The 19,149-nt window shown below is 41.9% G+C and overlaps 1 protein-coding gene across 1 annotated transcript; it reads right to left on the bottom strand.

Annotated features, from left to right (window-relative positions):
* Positions 1-58: 58 nt before the first annotated feature.
* trmt6 (tRNA methyltransferase 6 non-catalytic subunit) lies at positions 59-19,149 on the bottom strand. The gene is made up of 12 exons (XM_035793696.2): positions 18,834-19,149; positions 18,339-18,469; positions 18,119-18,228; positions 17,439-17,530; positions 17,242-17,325; positions 16,926-17,050; positions 2,406-2,576; positions 2,124-2,302; positions 1,899-1,984; positions 1,202-1,304; positions 644-730; positions 59-536 (listed from the first exon to the last, which is right to left on the bottom strand). The coding sequence occupies exons 1-12, from the start codon at positions 18,938-18,940 to the stop codon at positions 375-377; spliced, it is 1,437 nt and encodes a 478-aa protein (XP_035649589.1). The 5' UTR covers positions 18,941-19,149; the 3' UTR covers positions 59-374.

Consider the following 19,149-nt stretch of genomic DNA (forward strand, 5'->3'; position numbering starts at 1 on the left):
CGAAACAATTATACAAAGAACTTTAATACCTCATAAACACAGGGCTTATCAACAGTAATAGTATTTTTAGAGCACTGTATTTTATTGAAATTCATACACACAGCTGCGTTACGGGATGAGTCTGCGAAAACAAATGACTTCTTTATTGCACCACGGCGCATTCTTCAAAAAAAAAAAGTAATGATAACGAAATGCTGCATTTGGGAGATAAGAGCTTTGGAGAGCAGCTCCATGGCTCAATAGCAGCCAAATGATTATATAACTGATGTTAAGATGCGTGAGAGATTTCAGTCCTATCCCACAAGTACAGTTAAATGATGTCATCAATTATAGAAATTTCACAACAAATGGGTGACCGCAATACGTTTTAAGTGTTATCCCTCTGTGGTCTCTGTGAGTTTCAGTCGCTTTGCTGCTGGCTCCTCTCCTCTCGTTGGGCCCATCTTCGGCGTATCCGTAGCAACGGTTGTCCCTGAGAGGAGGTAGCCCCCGCCCCCACTCATAAGCAGCATGGGGTGCGTCCTGTTAGGCAACACCTACACACACAAACACAGGAAGTGAGGTCAGAGGTAAAAAGCTAGCGCTGGTACTACAAACATGGATGCTTCCACAGAGGTACAGTTCAGTTTGAAAATTATTATACCTGGTAATGTCTGATCCAGGAATCGGTGAGTCGCAGGCTGACTGCTCCGCCTTGTTCCCTGAGCTTTGTATAGCACTCTATCAGAGGCTGTGGGAGAGGGAGATTTAATAACAGAGGAGCAACGAAGGCCATAACAGAGTGAACATGACAGGGGTGATATTTCCGAACTCCAGACTAGATTACAGATGTTTTATCAGTGGATTTGATAGATTTCCCACTGCAGAAAGACAATAAATGTATAATGGCAGTACACTAGGGTCTACTGGCAACAACAAACTATGAAGGGTCTGTAGTACACAAAGTTTGGGTTGTAAAGCAAGAAGATGATTAAATACGCTACATTATTAAGAACACGACACACACTAGAAAGTATGCCCGGTTCGATACACGTATCGCAATACTCTTTAATATCGTGACAAGAAAACAAAACAGGTTTTTATAGGAGCAAAGAGTTTGGTCTGCTTCATGTTTTCATTTTTGCCATGGGAAAAATATTGCAATACTGGTATCGTCATCAGTACTACTAGGAAGCATACTAGAGAACACTCCGAATCACACCTCTTTATATTGAGAGTACACTACAAAGGGTCTGGAGGGGGCGAGGAACTTGATAAGGCCCAGTAGAACTGGACAGGGGTGGAACCGACTGGCAATCACCAACCTGAGGAGGAGAACAAACAGAGGTATTAAACACATATTTTACTACCAGTGTTCGAACTGTTCGAACACCATTAACATGTTTTCTTCTTTCTGTCCTCCCTCCCGGTGAAAACTGAGCTGGCAAAACTTGACAGATGAAAGCCCTCGCCTCACCGACAAAACCAAATGAATAAACGCAGGATGAGATGACGTGTGCTGAAAGCCCAGACATCAATCGTCTTTAACTAGACGTGTCACACCTCTCTCCCTTCTGATCAAGATAACCGCTGAGCGACCCCCTTTTGCTCGTCTCGTGCGGACACGAAGATGTTAGCACGGCCGTGTTTCACTGATTTTTAGACAGTGCAAGAAAACACCAACATGCTGGCAGAGCAGAAACTGTCACTGTGACTATTTACACGGATTATTTAACTCACGTGTCAAGGGGGTGTAGTCTTAGTGCCACAGAGCTGTTATACTGGTTATTAGTGCTCATACATGTGTATTACCTCTTATTAATGGTTTCATAAACAAGTCTAGAGTTCACTGTCGCCAAGTGTTATCAAAACAGAAAGATGGTGGAAGGGGGTGAGAGAGATGAGAGAACAGGGCTGACCCGTCAGCGTTCCTCCCCTCCAGCACGGCAGCAGCAGCAGCTAATTTCTTCCTCTTCTCCTCCATCTTCACCTTCTTCTCCTGGCCCTAAAACACAACACACAGTTGCTGTTCAATTTATGCGCCATTGATCGGACTAAGTTGAACAAATCTTTGGAACACGCAAGCACGAACAGGTGTGACAAACAACAGACACCATTTGCTGCTTTACTATGTGCTGTCATACTCTGATCTCTCTAAGTTTCTCCCTCTCCTCTCTCTCCTTGTCCGCGGCAGGGTCTGTACTGGTACTAGTCTCCATGCATTGGTCCTCTGTGTCTGGGCTGCACTCCTTGCTTTCTGCCTTCTCTGAGTCAGTCTGGGTCAGGTTGGACTTGTCCCCATTGGCCTGTCCGGAATCTGCAGCTGTGACAAAAAAAAGGAACTTGATCAATTCAATAGATAAGATAGTATAGCATTTGTTGGTCTATTAAATGATTACATTCCTAGTATAAACACAAACGCACACCTGCGTCTATGTCTTTGGCCTCTGTGTCCAGTGCCCCCGCCAGCAGTGCGTTGACGTGACAGATGGGGAACTCATGGAGCGTGTCGTGGAAGTGGGAGGGGAACCCAAAGCTCTCCATCCCCGCCCTCACAGGACCTCCTCCTGGGTACATCTGCACCACTGACCCATAGCCTGGATGAGAGAGAGGAGAATAGAACAGAATATGAAGATGGAAGTGTCACCCTCCCAGGGCAAAGAACCTTGGCGTGACCCTGGGCAACACCCTGTCGTTCTCTGCTCACGTCAAAAGCAGTGCTTTTCTTAACTCCTGTTCTGAGCATCTGAGATTTACTATGCAATCTGATACACGTCTAATCAGTTTTCTTGATCTTCTGATCTTGTGTGAAGATAATGTTCTATACACTGATCTTTACAGGAAACCTACTGATCGTAACATTTTGTTGAGGGCTGATAGTTGTCACCCACTTCCCTTAAAAAATAGTTTGCCCTACAGCCAATTCTGTCGAATCAAAAGAATTTGCAAAAAAACAGTTCGATTTTGACAGAAATATGGCTGAGACGCAAAGAAAGTTCAAGGAGAGGGGCTACAAGAATGATCAGATTCATATTGCCATTGAGAAAATTCAAAACGAAACGAGACATGGCCTTTTTCAAGGTCAGTCTCGCAAAAAGACGCATTCTTGCGTTCTAACTACCCGCTATTCAAAGTGCTCTGAACAAATTAAGGGAATTGTTCACAAACATTGGCACATCCTAAAATCCGATGATAGTCTCGGTAATGTGTTTTCGGACCTTCCCTTGGTCGTATTCTCGCGGGGCAGAAATCTCAGAGACCAATTGGTAAACTCTGATTTACCACCCCAAGATATTCCTGAACAACGTCTATTTGCACCCCTACTGGATGGAAATTACAAATGTAATGGCTGTGCTCAATGCAATGGCACTTATAAATGTAGATCCTTCAAACACCCACAAACAGGGAAATCGATCCCAATCAAAGGTGTTATTACGTGCTCCACTAAGGCAGTTATTTATCTTATAACTTGTCCTTGCGGTAAAAATTATGTAGGTAAAACAAAGCGCAAATTAAAAGTACGTATCTCAGAGCATCGTAGCACCATTAGGTGTAAAAACTTTACTTATCCAGTTGCGGCCCACTTCTTGGTGGCAGGCCACTCGATTTCGTCTCTGCGTTATATTGGCATCGAACATGTCACCCTCCCTAGGAGAGGGGGTGACCTTGATAATTTATTGTTAAAACGATAGGCTGCCTGGATCTTTAATTTAAAGACCCTTGCGCCCTTCGGCCTCAACGTAGACTTTGATCTGAAGCCATTCTTGTGATTATTGTGATTGTGACTTTGCCAATGTAATTGTTTGTAAACTTGTGTAGTCAAATTAATTTATGATCGTATGCTATCCATTTGTTTGTATGCTGTTCTTTGTATGACATTTTAATATTAGATTATTAACCAATGATATTAGGCAACTCCTGGCCATGATTACAGACACCTGTGTCTTTTGACACTATATAAACGAGTCATCCCGCAGTGTTTGTGTTTATACCCTGATGAAGACAGCTTGGCTGTCGAAACGTTGGTATCACATTTTTGCATCTGAGCTCCAAGAGTGTGCGGCTCTCTTTTATTTTCAAACGTCAAAAAGCAGTGACTCGCTTCTGCAGGTTCATTCTCTACAACATCCGTAGAGTACGACCTTTCCTACCCATGCCCGCGACGTTCAGGCCCCACCCTACCTCGATTGTATCTGTCAAATTTAAGGCCCTGCCTGAAAGCCTGAAATCATTAGCTGCTCCTTTCTGTCCGTCACTTGCTCCCTGCACTCAGCTCACTCTGAACACGCTTCTGTTCATGGCGGTGTGAGTATCCATAGCAGCCCTCGGATGGTTTTATTTGGGTTCTGAGCAAAAACACGATTATTTTTTATTAAGGTTGTAAAAACTCCAGTAAATCAGTTCCAAGTGATTTTAATTGAAGAAATCTTAAAGAAGTATTCCCACACATAACATAGAGACACATGATCGTATCCAAATGTGAGCAAGGTTTGAAATGATTATGTTTTAGCCAAACGTATCTGTTCGCGCTTCTTGTGGTCAATTTGCAGTTGATAAATGATTTATAATTATGTTCCGGGCCCCGACCATCCTCTCAAGACAAAATCGGCTTGCAGCTGAATAGAGTTGATGATCCTTGCATACATTTTAAAATCAAAACAATACATCTGACTTTGTTTTTACCAATCTAACTACATAACAATAATGTTAATCATTTTATTTCAATGGTAACCCTAAACTGGGTATATCAAGATGTAGCCTAGGCCTATCCACAATACAGGTGAATGCATATTCAATAGTAGTGTGTGCAGACATTGAGTTATTGAGCTTGTTTTGGCTGATCAGTGGAGTCTATGGTGCTACCGATGACAAACAATCAGTTTGCCTTCCATATTAGCCTACGGATCAACAACTTTTGCATATAAGCATCACTCCAACATATCACGCCTGTATGGAAGGACATCATATTGTCACGCCCTGACCATAGAGATCTTAGGTCGGGGTGTGACTAGGGTGGGTCATCTAGGTGATTTATATTTCTATGTTGGCCTGGTATGGTTCCCAATCAGAGGCAGCTGTTTATTGTTGTCTCTGATTGGGGATCATATTTAGGCAGCCATTTCTCCTTTGTGTTTTGTGGGATCTTGACTATGGATAGTTGCCTGTTGGCACTATTGTTAGCTTCACGTTTCTTTTGAGATTTTTTGTTTTGCTGTGAGTTTCACATAGTAATAAAAAGATGTGGAACCCAGATCACGCTGCGCTTTGGTCCACTTGGGTAGTTTAGCTATCCGTCAAGAAATAAGCGGGTTGAGATTTGAAATCTGTTGACTCCAGAAATCTGTCATTCATTTCAGTCACGCAATTTTACAGTGCAGTATTTCTCAATGGAAAAATGTGCATGAAAATGAATCGTCTCTTATTGAATGACATCAAAGACTTTATTGCATAATCCCTACTGTTAACCATTCAGAATCCCTACTGTTAACCGTTCAGAATCCCTACTGTTAACCGTTCAGAATCCCTACTGTTAACCGTTCAGAATCACTACTGTTAACCGTTCAGAATCCCTACTGTTAACCGTTCAGAATCCCTACTGTTAACCGTTCAGAATCCCTACTGTTAACCGTTCAGAATCCCTACTGTTAACCGTTCAGAATCCCTACTGTTAACCGTTCAGAATCCCTACTGTTAACCGTTCAGAATCCCTACTGTTAACCGTTCAGAATCACTACTGTTAACCGTTCAGAATCCCTACTGTTAACCGTTCAGAATCCCTACTGTTAACCGTTCAGAATCCCTACTGTTAACCGTTCAGAATCCCTACTGTTAACCGTTCAGAATCCCTACTGTTAACCGTTCAGAATCCCTACTGTTAACCGTTCAGAATCCCTACTGTTAACCGTTCAGAATCCCTAGAATCTGTTAACCGTTCAGAATCCCTACTGTTAACCGTTCAGAATCCCTACTGTTAACCGTTCAGAATCACTACTGTTAACCGTTCAGAATCACTACTGTTAACCGTTCAGAATCCCTACTGTTAACCGTTCAGAATCCTACTGTTAACCGTTCAGAATCCCTACTGTTAACCGTTCAGAATCCCTACCCTACTGTTAACCGTCCCTACTGTTAACAGAATCCCTACTGTTAACCGTTCAGAATCCCTACTGTTAACCGTTCAGAATCCCTACTGTTAACCGTTCAGAATCCCTACTGTTAACCGTTCAGAATCCCTACTGTTAACCGTTCAGAATCCCTACTGTTAACCGTTCAGAATCCCTACTGTTAACCGTTCAGAATCCCTACTGTTAACCGTTCAGAATCCCTACTGTTAACCGTTCAGAATCCCTACTGTTAACCGTTCACAGACAAAAGGGCGTAGACTTCGGCTTGCTACAGATTTTTTTTGTGTGCCTGAACAGCTGAAAAAAACAAACACCAGACGCCTTAACTCCGGTTCCCTATCACATCTGCCTCCATCGCTCATTTCACTTGGTGCACGTTCAAAATGGTAACCAGCTAACGTTAGGAGCTATTAGCCAATGTAGCTAGCTATCTGATATCTTAACACCATGTTTATCTAACCAGCTAATATAGCTATCTAGCCAACACCACAGAGGAGTAATCTTTCCTAAAAGGTCACATAGCTATCTGCTTAGCTAGTAAGCTTGCTTATTGCATCCATGTCTGGGCATGTTGACAAGCCTTATTAGTGAATTAATTAAACTAATATGTGCAACAGGAGTTTGATTTTGGTCACTGTGTCAATTCATACATCAATACTGCACCTTTCTGCTGAAGAAAGAGCTAGCTTGCTGCTGCTAATTTCCCCAGCTAGACATTCCTCAGTAATGTGCAGTGCTCGTGGCTCGTGTGTTGAGTGGCAACTGGCATAGCAGCAGTTTTGATATGTAGACTCGCAGAAGAAGGGCTGATACACAAGAAAAGGACAACATCAGCCCGATATATCGATATCTCGTTCTCTACAAGGAACATGATTGTTTTCTGTGATATATTTGATCAGGTTGAAGCACTTTTGACACCATGTTGTGATCTTAGTCAGATGGGACTGTGTTGTGCAGCGATGGTGGAACCAGCTTCCCTCTGAAGCTAGGACAGCAGAGTCCCTGCCCATCTACCAAAAACATCTAAATCCCTATCTCTTCAAAGAGTATCTTAAATAATCCCACAGCACCCCCCCGTCCCCCCTCGCACCACTCCCCACCCTAACAAAAAAAATGGCTTTCGTAAACTAACACTCGCACTTTAACCCCCCCTTATTAACGGACTTTGCCGATAGCTATTTTGAGGATTTTTTTTACTATGACGATGATACAGTGACTTTTTCAACATTTTGTTATGTTACAGCCTTATTCTAAAATGTATTAACCCCCCCCAATCTACACACAATACCCCATAATGACAAATCAAAACAGGTTTTTAGAATTTTTGCTAAATGAAAGAAAATACTGAAATATCACATTTACTTATGTATTCAGACACTTAGTACTTTGTTGAAGGACCTTTGGCAGCAACTACAGACTCAAGTATTCTTGGGTATGTCGGGACTTTCATTAATGTGATGACTGTTATCGACTCAAACTATGTTTAATTGTTACCTGATTACATTTTTCATGTAGCAATTAACTCATTAGGAATTTGGGGCACCACGGGAGAAGTTGTTTAACGAGTGATCTTGAGTTTAAGTCGGGAGATGGTATAAGATATATCAATAACAGTCATTTATTAATCATTACCTCATACAGTCTCATTCTGAACGTCGCAGACCTCTTGAATCCGAAATAACCCCAGCCTTTTCTGATCATTCAGTACAACACAAATGTATTTAGATAATTTATTAACAAACTAAATAATAACACAGAATACACACACACCACACACACACACACACACGAGACAAAAGTCCCTAGTGGACTGACACAATGTGATGGCTTGTTACACATACGGAGAGGGAGGGGTAGATAAAAAGAGGGAGAGACAAAAAGAGTCAAACTTATCGTACATACATTTGGAAACTATGCTCACAGCAATCAGAATACTTAATACCCTAACCAGCGCCCATGCGATAAGAAATGCAATGTATATATTAACGCGTAGATGTCTTTGTTTGTCATCTATCTCTGTTGAACCAATCAACCCTTCTATGTGGACAGGGTAATTATAGTTCATGCATCGGTGTATGGCTTCAGCTTGTCCACCTGTGGTCACCATGTCCTTAGTTGTAGAGCTTCTCTGGTAGTGGAGTGTTCAAGTAGAATTCCTACTAAGATGCGCCAGTGATTGTATGAGATGGGATTTCTTCCTTCCCACCTTGTGTCTTTAGTCAAAGTTCTGGCACCACTTTCACAGGCACAGCTGCAGACTGAATGTTTCTGGTCTTGTAGTGGAGGTTATCTTCTCACCTCGTGTTGAGTCTCAGAGTTTCAACAATTCGTAACGTTGAGCTCACGCTGTCCGTCTGCTAGTCTGAATATGTTCATTCTTAGCGAGTTCTTTTAAGCACTCTGGTCAGAAAGGGCAGTTCCACCACTGACACACTCCTCTGACCTCATTTGGAGCGTAGCTTAGTTAAAATTATGATCTCGTTAGAAAACTAAAATTACATGCCCATCTTAACAAAAAATAGTTTAATCGTTCTTCATATTGTATTAACATAAAATTGGATGGAAACTTAACAGTCGAAGGGGGTTTCCTTCCTAAGTTACAGTATTTTCATTATACAGTTAATGACATCACAAAATAAACAATATGACATGACTATTCTTTAGATCCACACTGACCATTCCTAACATGCCTATCAAAGAAATATTGTTCCAATATTCACTTTTTGGGTGTTATTGTTTTTTGCGGCAAAAGTCTTCTGAGGGGACAAAGGCATTGCTTTGGTAATACTAGAGAGCAGAAGAGACCAGGAGAGTCATAACAAGTATGACGCTCCAAGCTTGGCAAACCTGTATTTGGGGAGTATCTCCCATTCTTCTCTGCAGATCTTCTCAAGCTCTGTCAGGTTGAATGGGGAGCGTCGCTGCAGAGATGTTCGATCGAGTTCAAGTCCGGGCTCTGGCTGGGCCACTCAAGGACACACCTGCGTTGTCTTGGATGTGTGCTTAGGGTCATTGTCCTGGTGGAAGGTGAACCTTTGCCCCAGTCGGAGGTCCTGAGCAGGCTTTCATCAAGGATCTCAAGGATCTCTCTGTACGTTTCTCCGTTAATTTTCCGCCCTTGATCCTCAATAGTCTCTGCCCCTGCCACTGAAAAACATCCCCACAGCATGATGCTGCCACCACCATGCTTCACCATAGGGATGGTTCTAGGTTCTCTCCAGACGTGACGCTTGGCAGTCAGGACAAAGTGTTCAATCTTGGTTTCATCAGACCAGAGAATCATGTTTCTCATGGTCTGAGCCATTTAGATGCCGTTTGGCAAACTCCAAGTGGGCTGTCATGTGCCTTTTACTGAGTGGCTTCGGTCTGGCCACTCTACCATAAAAGCCTGATTGGTGGAGTGTTGCAGAGATGGTTGTCTTTCTGGAAGGTTCTCCCAAATCTATAGAAGAACTCTGGAGCTCTATCAGAGTGACCATAGGGCAGCCAGCTCGAGGAAGAGTCTTGGTGGTTCCAAACTTCTTCCATTTAAGAATGATGGAGGTCACTGTGTTCTTGGACCCCTTCAATGCTACAGACATTTTTTGGTACCCTTCCCCAGATTGGTGCCTCGACACAATCCTGTCTCGGAGCTCTACGGACAATTCCTTCAACCCCATGGCTTGTTTTTTCCCCATGACATGCACTGTTAACTGTGGGACCTTATATAGACAGGTGTGTGCCTTTCCAAATCAAATAAATTTACCACAGGTGGACTCCAATCAAGCTGTAGACACATTTCAAGGATGATCAATGGAAACAGGATGCACCTGCGCTAAATTGAGTATCATAGCAAAGTGTCTGAATACTTATGTAAATAAGGTATGTTTATTTTTTATACATTTGCAAAACAAAAACTTTTTTTTTGTCATTATGGGGTATTGTGTGTAAATTATACAGATATTATTTATCCATTTTAGAATAAGGCTGTAACGAAAGAAAATGTGGTAGGGCTGTGGCAGTCATGACATTTTGTGCCTGCTGGTTATTGTCATGCAAAAGACTGCCTGTCTCACGGTAATTTACCGTTAATTAACACACGCACATTTAGCATTTCCATGCCTCAATGCATAGAAGCAGCTGATGCGCGCCTTTGGAAAATACCACAATAAATACATGATTTATTTTGGGCAGATCTAAAGAAAGGTTATGACGAGGAAAATGGATTTCAGAAGAACAGAATGTAATTGGCCTGTAGGCCTGTAGACTGTAGGCTTCTGCATTTTGAAGACAAGATATGCTTATAAGTCCTGTGCCATTATTTTATAGTAAGAAGAATATAATTAAACTTAGGTGAATAAAATAGAACCAATATTTTTCCCCAATCCGGATTGAGTACGCATATGTGGATATGGATAAGTGGATATGTTGAGTGTAAAAGTGATCACTTGAAACAAGTCCTATATGCTAGACTTAAGAGTTATTTGGAAACTTACGTTGTGAATGACACATACCTTAGAATTATTTTTTTTACCTTTATTTAAACCAGGCAAGTCAGTTAAGAACACATTCTTATTTTCAATGACGGCCTGGGAACAGTGGGTTAACTGCCTGTTCAGGGGCAGAATGACAGCTCGGGGGTTTTGAACTCGCAACCTTCCGGTTACTAGTCCAACGCTCTAACCACTAGGCTACGTAGAAATCCAAAGATATGGGCTGCACGATGAGACTATAAATGGGACCCATGTCGTCCAAGTTATACTTTTGACTCATCTGTCCATAGAACATTCTTTCAAGATTCTTGGATCATCCTCCAGGTGCTTTTTTGTCATAATTGAGGCAACGTTTTGGATGACATGGGTCCCATTATGCCCGGCGAAAACGAAACACTGCATTTCATAGTAAGAACCTCAAACCAATGGTCAAGCATGGTGGTGGTAGTGTGATTGTTTGGGGATGCTTTGCTGCCTCAGGACCTGGGCTACTTGCCTTAAAAGGAGGAACCATAAATTCTGCTCTGTGTCAGAGAATTCTACAGGACAATGACAGGCCATCCGCCTGTGAGCTGAAGAGCAGCTGGGTCATGCAGCAAGGCTGAAGATCTGATAACATTCGGTTTTTGAAAAACTTGCAAAAATACAGATTATCAGAAAGGGGGCAAATACTTTTTCACGACACACATCAACCACTGTTTGAGGAGCATATTCTCGCTGTGCGACAAATTATATTCCGCCCAATATAATTTGCAGATACCCCGTGCTTAATTTGGGAAAACAAGTTACATCTGTTCGGGAACATCAATAGTAACATGTTTTCAAAACAAAACATATTTCATTAAAATGTTGACAGGCCATCTGTGCCAAAGGAGTTTGGTAGCACCTTAATTGGGGAGAATGGGCTTGTGGTAATGGCTGGAGTGGAATCAGTGGAATGGGATCAAATGCACCAAACACATGGTTTCCAGGTGTTTGGTGCCATTCCATTTGCTCCGTTCTGGACATTATTATGAGCTGTTCTCCCCTCAGCAGCCTCCACTGCTCTGCATGCACGAGAAGGGAATGAAGGAGATGAGATGGAAAAGCACAGTGGTGAGATATTCTGTAATAGCTAAAAGGTCATGTGTCAGCCTATTAATTATGAAAATATACAAAATTCACTATTACTAGGCCATTCAAAACCAAATACAAATTCTCTATAATTGTAGGACAACTGTAAGCCGCCCTGCACAATCAATGAACCAACAGCATCGCCTAGGGCGATACTTTCCCTCCCAGACTCGTGGGTAATACAGTCCACACTTAAAGGCAATTACTATAATCCATTTAATTTCGGAGTATAAGCTAGACCAATTATGTACCAAAGACATCTCAAATCCGTTTTGGTTTATGTTTTCTGCTGTGTGTAATAAGCGGTAAACTCAAACCTTATTTTTTTTAAACTCAGGCTTACCATCATTTTGATTCAGGTATTTTCAGACTTAGGCTTTTTTTTACGTGTCATTTCTTACATTGGTACGGCTCCAACTCAATCATCAAGTTTGCAGACGACACAACAGTGGCTGCACCGTCTCCGATAGCGTCTCTCCAGTCAGCCATGTTTCCGCCTCTTCAACCTCAGGAGGCTGAAGAAATTCGGCTTGTCACCAAAAGCACTCACAAACTTCTACAGATGCACAATCGAGAGCATCCTGTCGGGCTGTATCACCGCCTGGTACGGCAACTGCTCCGCCCACAACCGTAAGGCTCTCCAGAGGCTAGTGAGGTCTGCACAACGCATCACCGGGGGCAAACTACCTGCCCTCCAGGACACCTACACCACCCGATGTCACAGGAAGGCCATAAAGATCATCAAGGACAACAACCACCCGAGCCACTGCCTGTTCACCCCGCTATCATCCAGAAAGCAAGGTCAGTACAGGTGCATCAAAGCTGGGACCGAGAGACTGAAAAACAGCTTCTATCTCAAGGCCATCAGACTGTTAAACAGCCACCACTAACATTGAGTGGCTGCTGCCAACACACTGACTCAACTCCAGCCACTTTAATAATGGGAATTGATGGGAAATTATGTAAAATATATCACTAGCCACTTTAAACAATGCTACCTAATATAATGTTTACATACCCTACATTATTCATCTCATATGTATACGTATATACTGTACTCTATATCATCTACTGCATCCTTATGTAATACATGTATCACTAGCCACTTTAACTATGCCACTTTGTTTACATACTCATCTCATATGTATATAATGCACTCAATACCATCTACTGTATCTTGCCTATGCCGCTCTGTACCATCACTCATTCATATATCTTATGTACATATTCTTTATCCCCTTACACTTGTGTCTATAAGGTAGTAGTTTTGGAATTGTTAGCTAGATTACTTGTTGGTTATTACTGCATTGTCGGAACTAGAAGCACAAGCATTTCGCTACACTCGCACTAACATCTGCTAACCATGTGTATGTGACAAATAAAATTAGATTTGATTAGATTTAGAGGGACAATAGAATGCTGAGTCCCAGGTCATTAGTGACCTGATGGTAATTAGCGAGTTGGTACCAACCTGTCCAGAGCACATTTTAGGGCACTGAGAAAATTTCAGGTCTGCTGAGCGCAGACTTCAACGTTGTGAAAATTCTTCCAGCGCTGTGTGAACACAGAGGCTGTACCCACTTTAAGTTACAGTGTTAACAGTGGCCAAGTAGGCTATCGCAGCTATTTGATCATGATGTAGGCCTACCAGAGTGGCCTACTATCAAAAACAATGGAATGTAGGCCTACAGTCCATGAGACTTTTGAAAAAAACATGCAGGGCTTGACAACCTGTTTATACACTTGTCCTTCAGACACTGAGGCGACTGAAAATGTTATTTTTTTTTTGATGGAAGAAACCACCACAAAATAAAATGCATTATTATTCCCATGCCATTAATACAGAGAATCAGACAAATTATGCTACCCTCTGCCTATTGGCCACTTAGCGTATTCAATCCACTTTCAAAATAAAACACTGCCCCTTTAAGACAAAAAAAAAGGCTCTTTACCTGACTTGCTTTTTCAAATATGTCTAGAAATGTACACATTTTGTGCTCTTGAAGGAAGCAATCACTCCCCTATTGCTGCCTACAAATGATCTATAACTGGGCTAATAACTCAATAACTAGCAAAGGATATAAACAAAATGTGCACACGTGGCTACAAGCAGCTCTCGCTTTGATCTCAACACATGCGCATCTACCGGCGGTCACGAGTCATGAAGACAGTCAAATTCCAAATGACCGTTTAGTCACGGTAATTAGGCTTCTCCAAGCTCTGATGATGCTGCTGGTCATTAGTAGCCTACCAAACTTGCTAACTGCCTGGTACTCAGCACTAATCGCTCTGACATCAATGCAAATGTTTGGAAAATCTAATCAAACACTTAATGAGAGCCCAGGAGCTCATGTTTCGCAACATTTCTATAGGCTACGCAATTGAGGAAGAAAACAGAGTGATGGTCGCTAATAAAAAGACGAGCATCCCATCAGCTTTCTATAGGCTAGGCCTATTATATTTATTTCTCAACTTTCCTAATATTAAGCACACTGCTTATATTTACAACATGAGTATAGCCTACCTGGCAGGCATGAAAATAACCCACGGGAAAAAGCGTCCTCCATTTGCAATTTAAGTGCATTTATGTTTTGATACGGGTGCATGATAATGGTCCATTCTAAATCAAAACAAATGTCATACATATTACTTAGTATTTAAAAGACAAGATTAAATCAAGAATAGTCTGATGGGTGACAATATTAGCCTATCACTTGTGAATTATATCAAATCAAATAGTATGTCACATGCGCAGAATCTTAAAAAAAAAAACTATACAATTATATTATTATCACTTGTGAATAATAAGAAACAATGCCTTTTTTTGTCAACTTCTTCAAATCATAGTCGCACACCTTATGTAGCCTAGCCCATAGGCTTATATGTTTTAATAAGGTTTGTATCACAACTAAAGTGGCCAAATAACTTCTTAAAATGAAGCACATTAATCCGCTTTACAGGGGGTTTAGAGTCTAACTGGGATACATAAGCTGCAAGTGAGTTTCAAATTTGGGGAAGATCATTTTCACCATAAAAATTAGCCTTTATAATGCATAATCGCATTTGCGGTCACTTTTGATAATGGTGTTTTCCCGCTAATGGAACAGTCGTGCTTATGGCCTACTACCATGTGCTCATTGCTTCACTTATAACATTTTAAGCTAAACGTTCTGATCTGTTGCGTCAGCCACATTGCATTAAAAAAAAAGTTGTTTTGATGCTAGTGGTTGTATTAATTTGGGATCTATCGCATCCCACAACTGTCCCAGACTATGTATGAAATATTTATTTCTCGCACAGAATAAGTCATACTATGGGGGACAGTAGATTGACATGGACAGCAAAAGCACTAGCCTGTTAGCCAACAAGATGAGTAGGCCTAACGAAAAGTAAATGTGGAGAGTTCTTCCAATATCTTCAATATGCACCTCGGAATTGGATAAGGACGCACGCAGTTACATCCCCAATGTGTCTGTCTTCACTTGTATCCTGGTGAAAAAGACCCGATCACGTGACCGACAGCCATGAGAGTGAGAGACGCTTCGGATTGCGCAGCAGACTCACGGAGAAAGGCACAACGCAGCACTCCGAGCCGCAAAATGCATGGATTTTTTTAGGGTGCATTACGGCCACAAAGGAGATGCCGCCGTGAAATTTGAGGAATTATAAAGTGCTTGTCAAATTGTGAATGAGAGACTGATGAAGTGTGTACAGCCTGCACAAAAAAACAAAGCAGAGCTCATGCCTTTCAAGCAACTTTTTTCAAATCATCATTAAAGACTCATCATGCAGCCTTAGAATGTATTAAAAATCAAAACATATAGCCCAACGTTTGTAGCACAAATAAAAAGTTTGTTTAATAACTCCAAATGAAGCATATAGGAGTACTTATTTCTTTGTTAACCGCTCAACGCAGAATAGCCTCATGTGCACACTCCCTCAAATTGTTTGGAGAAAATATATTTTATTTTGCTTTGTTCAATTGTATTCTTCATACTACAAAATAAGGCCACGGAATAATAAGCAAATCTTGCCCGCAAAATGAACTACTGTAGCCCACAGCTATTTGGTATAGACACATCAGACAATACAGAGTATGCTATTCTGTTATTCTGAAATAGACTACATTGTCTTTATATCATGCTTTTTTATTTTAAATAAATAATAGATTTATTGTGAAGGTGTATGTAGGCTATATTACATGGATTTATTAGACCTTTTAAAATGGCTTGTAGGATGCTAAATGTGTTTATGTTAATTGAGGGTCAATTACTGTGAGACCAGCAGCTTTTTGCTTGGCAATCACCGGCTAACACACTTTCATGACATCCACAGCCCTACCCACGACCACAGCTATCAACACAGTCCAGTTCAAAGTAAATGGCACAGATCCATATGGCAATGGTCTATTTGCATATAAGCCTACTGCAGCTCTGATTGGTTGTCGCAACGGTCTGTGTAGAATCCTACTCTGATGCGTTCTGCCTACAACAAAATCTCTTGCATTGTTTGTTTCGTTCTGTTGCATTGGAAGTGGCTAATATTGCGTTGATTAGATCACCATTGCCACAGGAAAGGGAAACGTTGATAGTGTTAACTTTCTAGTGTTAAGTTTTCCCTGTTATAGTTAAGTGAAGTTCAATCTCGTGCTTCTCTCCGTGGCCTGACATTTCTTCTGCGCTCTATAAAGCAGTCCTGGGGAGCCGCGAAGCAGTCTCGGGGCTACTGTGTGCACACACTCAGCTTAGACTGAACATTTGGTCCAGAGCGCATTTTACTATGGCCATGACTCATGACTGCCGGTGTGGCATACGGTCACCGCAGCAGCTCTAGACCCACCTAGCGATCTTAAGGTAAATGCACTAACTGTAAGTTGCTCTGGATAAGAGCATCTGATAAATGACTAAAATGTCATGAAAAAAAATGTCTATTCGTTACAGGACCTTCTAATTTAAATGTATTACATAAAACGTTGACTGCTGACATGGCAGTCAGAGCATGGTAAACATAGACAGGGAATAGACCGGCTTGCCACAGAGCAAACACAATTCATAAACCATGCAGAATTAAGCCATCATGTGCGAGTCCGATATGGCACCCTATTCCCTGCATAGTGCACTACTTTTGAGGCTCTGTTCAAACCTACTACACTATATAGGGAATAGGGTGCCATTTTAGATGCAGATCATGGCAGGTCTAGCCATGATACGTCCAGACATTTCTATAGTCCAGTTACCTCCCATCCTCTCCATGACAGCCCCCAGCACCAGTCCAGCACAGGTCTCAAACACCAGCACCTTACTGCCTGCATGGATATTCCCCAGAGTCAACATCTGGGCAAGGGTGTCATACCGCAGGTGGCTGGTGGAGGGAGGCAGAGACACAATCTTGGTTACTACAACAACCGCATACAATACAGAGAGGAAGTTCTCTTAATAAAAACTGAATTTGGGCCCAGAGGTTTTCCTGACCACTTGACCTAGCCAGGAAAAAACATCAGGACCTACAAATAGGCCTTGGTATGACTTAGCTGGCATGGTGGCTACACTCACCATATCTTCCCTGGTTCTCTGCCGTGGTACATCATAGCCAGGACACGACAGGAGGGCCTTAGAACCATCACACTGTTCTCATACCTGGAGGGAACAGAACACAAGTCATTCAGAACTTGGAAAGCCCTATTTCATTCATCACTAACCCTGGTCCTGGAGTGTGTGTGCATTATTATCTATATATTCCACTGACTCACTTTTTCTTTTTTTTCTTGATGTATTTCTCCTGTGCAAACTCAGTCTTGTCCCTGAATGTTGTACTGTTCTCTATCAGCTGCTGGACTATTTCCTATGGAAAGTGAAGTCAGAGGAGCATCCTCAACAAAAGCAAATCTTTCACCATGACTTCCAACGCATACTGAACAAAAACATAAATGCAACATGTAAAGCGTTGGTCCCATGTTTCATGAGCTGAAATAAAAGATCACAGAAATTGTCCATATGCACAAAAAGCTTATTTCTCTCAAATTGTGTGCACAAATTTGTTTACATCCCCGTTCGTGAGCATGTCTCCTTTGCCATAATCCATCTATCTGACAGGTGTGGCATAATATGAAGCTGAATAAACAGCATGATTATTACACAGGTACACCTTGTGCTGGGGACAAAAGGCCATTCTAAAATGTGCAGTTTTGTTACAACACAATGCCACGGATGTCTAAAGTTGAGGGAGCGTGCAATTGGCATGCTGACTGCCGGAATGTCCACCAGAGCTGTTGCCAGATAATTTAATGGTAATTTCTCTACCAATGTCATTTTAGAGTCCAGCCTCACAACCGCAGACCACGTGAAACCACGTCAGTCCAGGATCTCCACTTCCGGCTAGTGATAACTAATCCACATTAATGACAACTAATCCACATATATCCAGAGGTACCTGTCCCTTCAGACCCTGCTCTTTGAGGGTCTCAATATCATCTCTGGTGAGTTTCTGTGATTTCCCATCATCCAGAATGTTCCTGTTGTCTGTTCCTGCTTCCTTGGCATCTAAAGAGGCGCACAAAAACAAGACACAGACATCAACTCGGTGCCTGGACAACTGAATCCTTACTGGAATGAGAGAATAATGGAGATTGTCGTTGTCGGCATGTAGCTACCTGCAGAGCTCTCGACACATTTAGGTTTCCGTGGCTGCAGTGTCCCACCAGTCACAACTTCAAAGGTGGTCCCATACAACTCCCCCACTGCATTGTCCAGGAAGAACCACTGCTTTTCAAATACTGTTTTCCTGGGGTTGGGAAGAAGACATGTCAGATCATCTCAAACGCACATTGACACAGTGAGTCCACTGTGATACACTATACTGACTACACAACTGGAGTACTGCCAATATGTCATCCAGCTTGAAGCTGGCAACATGACATTCTCTTCTATAAATGTAAAAATGCTACGTTAAAGTTACCTGGCTGAGTATCCTACTCCTAGCTAGCAAGCAATGATGACAATTGGACAATGCTAATCCACCAGACATAGATTGCAAACTAGTAACACTAGTACAGGCAAAAGATTTGACTTGACTGTGAAGCATTGTTAGCGAACGTAAATCAACAGATAATGCGATTGTGCATGTGCAAAGTTGTGTGAGGACTCACTTTTTCTTTTGAATCTGCACAGCTTTGTAGATGTCTCCCCGTTTCAGTACTACGTAGTCACCCTCATTCACTCTGTGCTGGGAGTCATTATCGCCATTGTCCGCCATTAGAAAGCTTGATAGCCAGCTTAGTAGTAAAATCGATTTTTCACCCACTAGAATGTGAGTTTTAAATCACCAAAGAGAATAGTAATGTACTGAAATCAAGTATTTTTGGGAGAGATCGCCTTCTGAATTTACCCACGTGCTAGCCTGCATTTCCTTAGCATTCAGGACAATTAGTCGACGCTGTATCAATCGCTCATCGTACTCGACTC

Source organism: Oncorhynchus keta, chromosome 19 (assembly GCF_023373465.1).
Source record: "Oncorhynchus keta strain PuntledgeMale-10-30-2019 chromosome 19, Oket_V2, whole genome shotgun sequence".
In the NCBI taxonomy this organism is placed as follows: domain Eukaryota; kingdom Metazoa; phylum Chordata; class Actinopteri; order Salmoniformes; family Salmonidae; genus Oncorhynchus; species Oncorhynchus keta.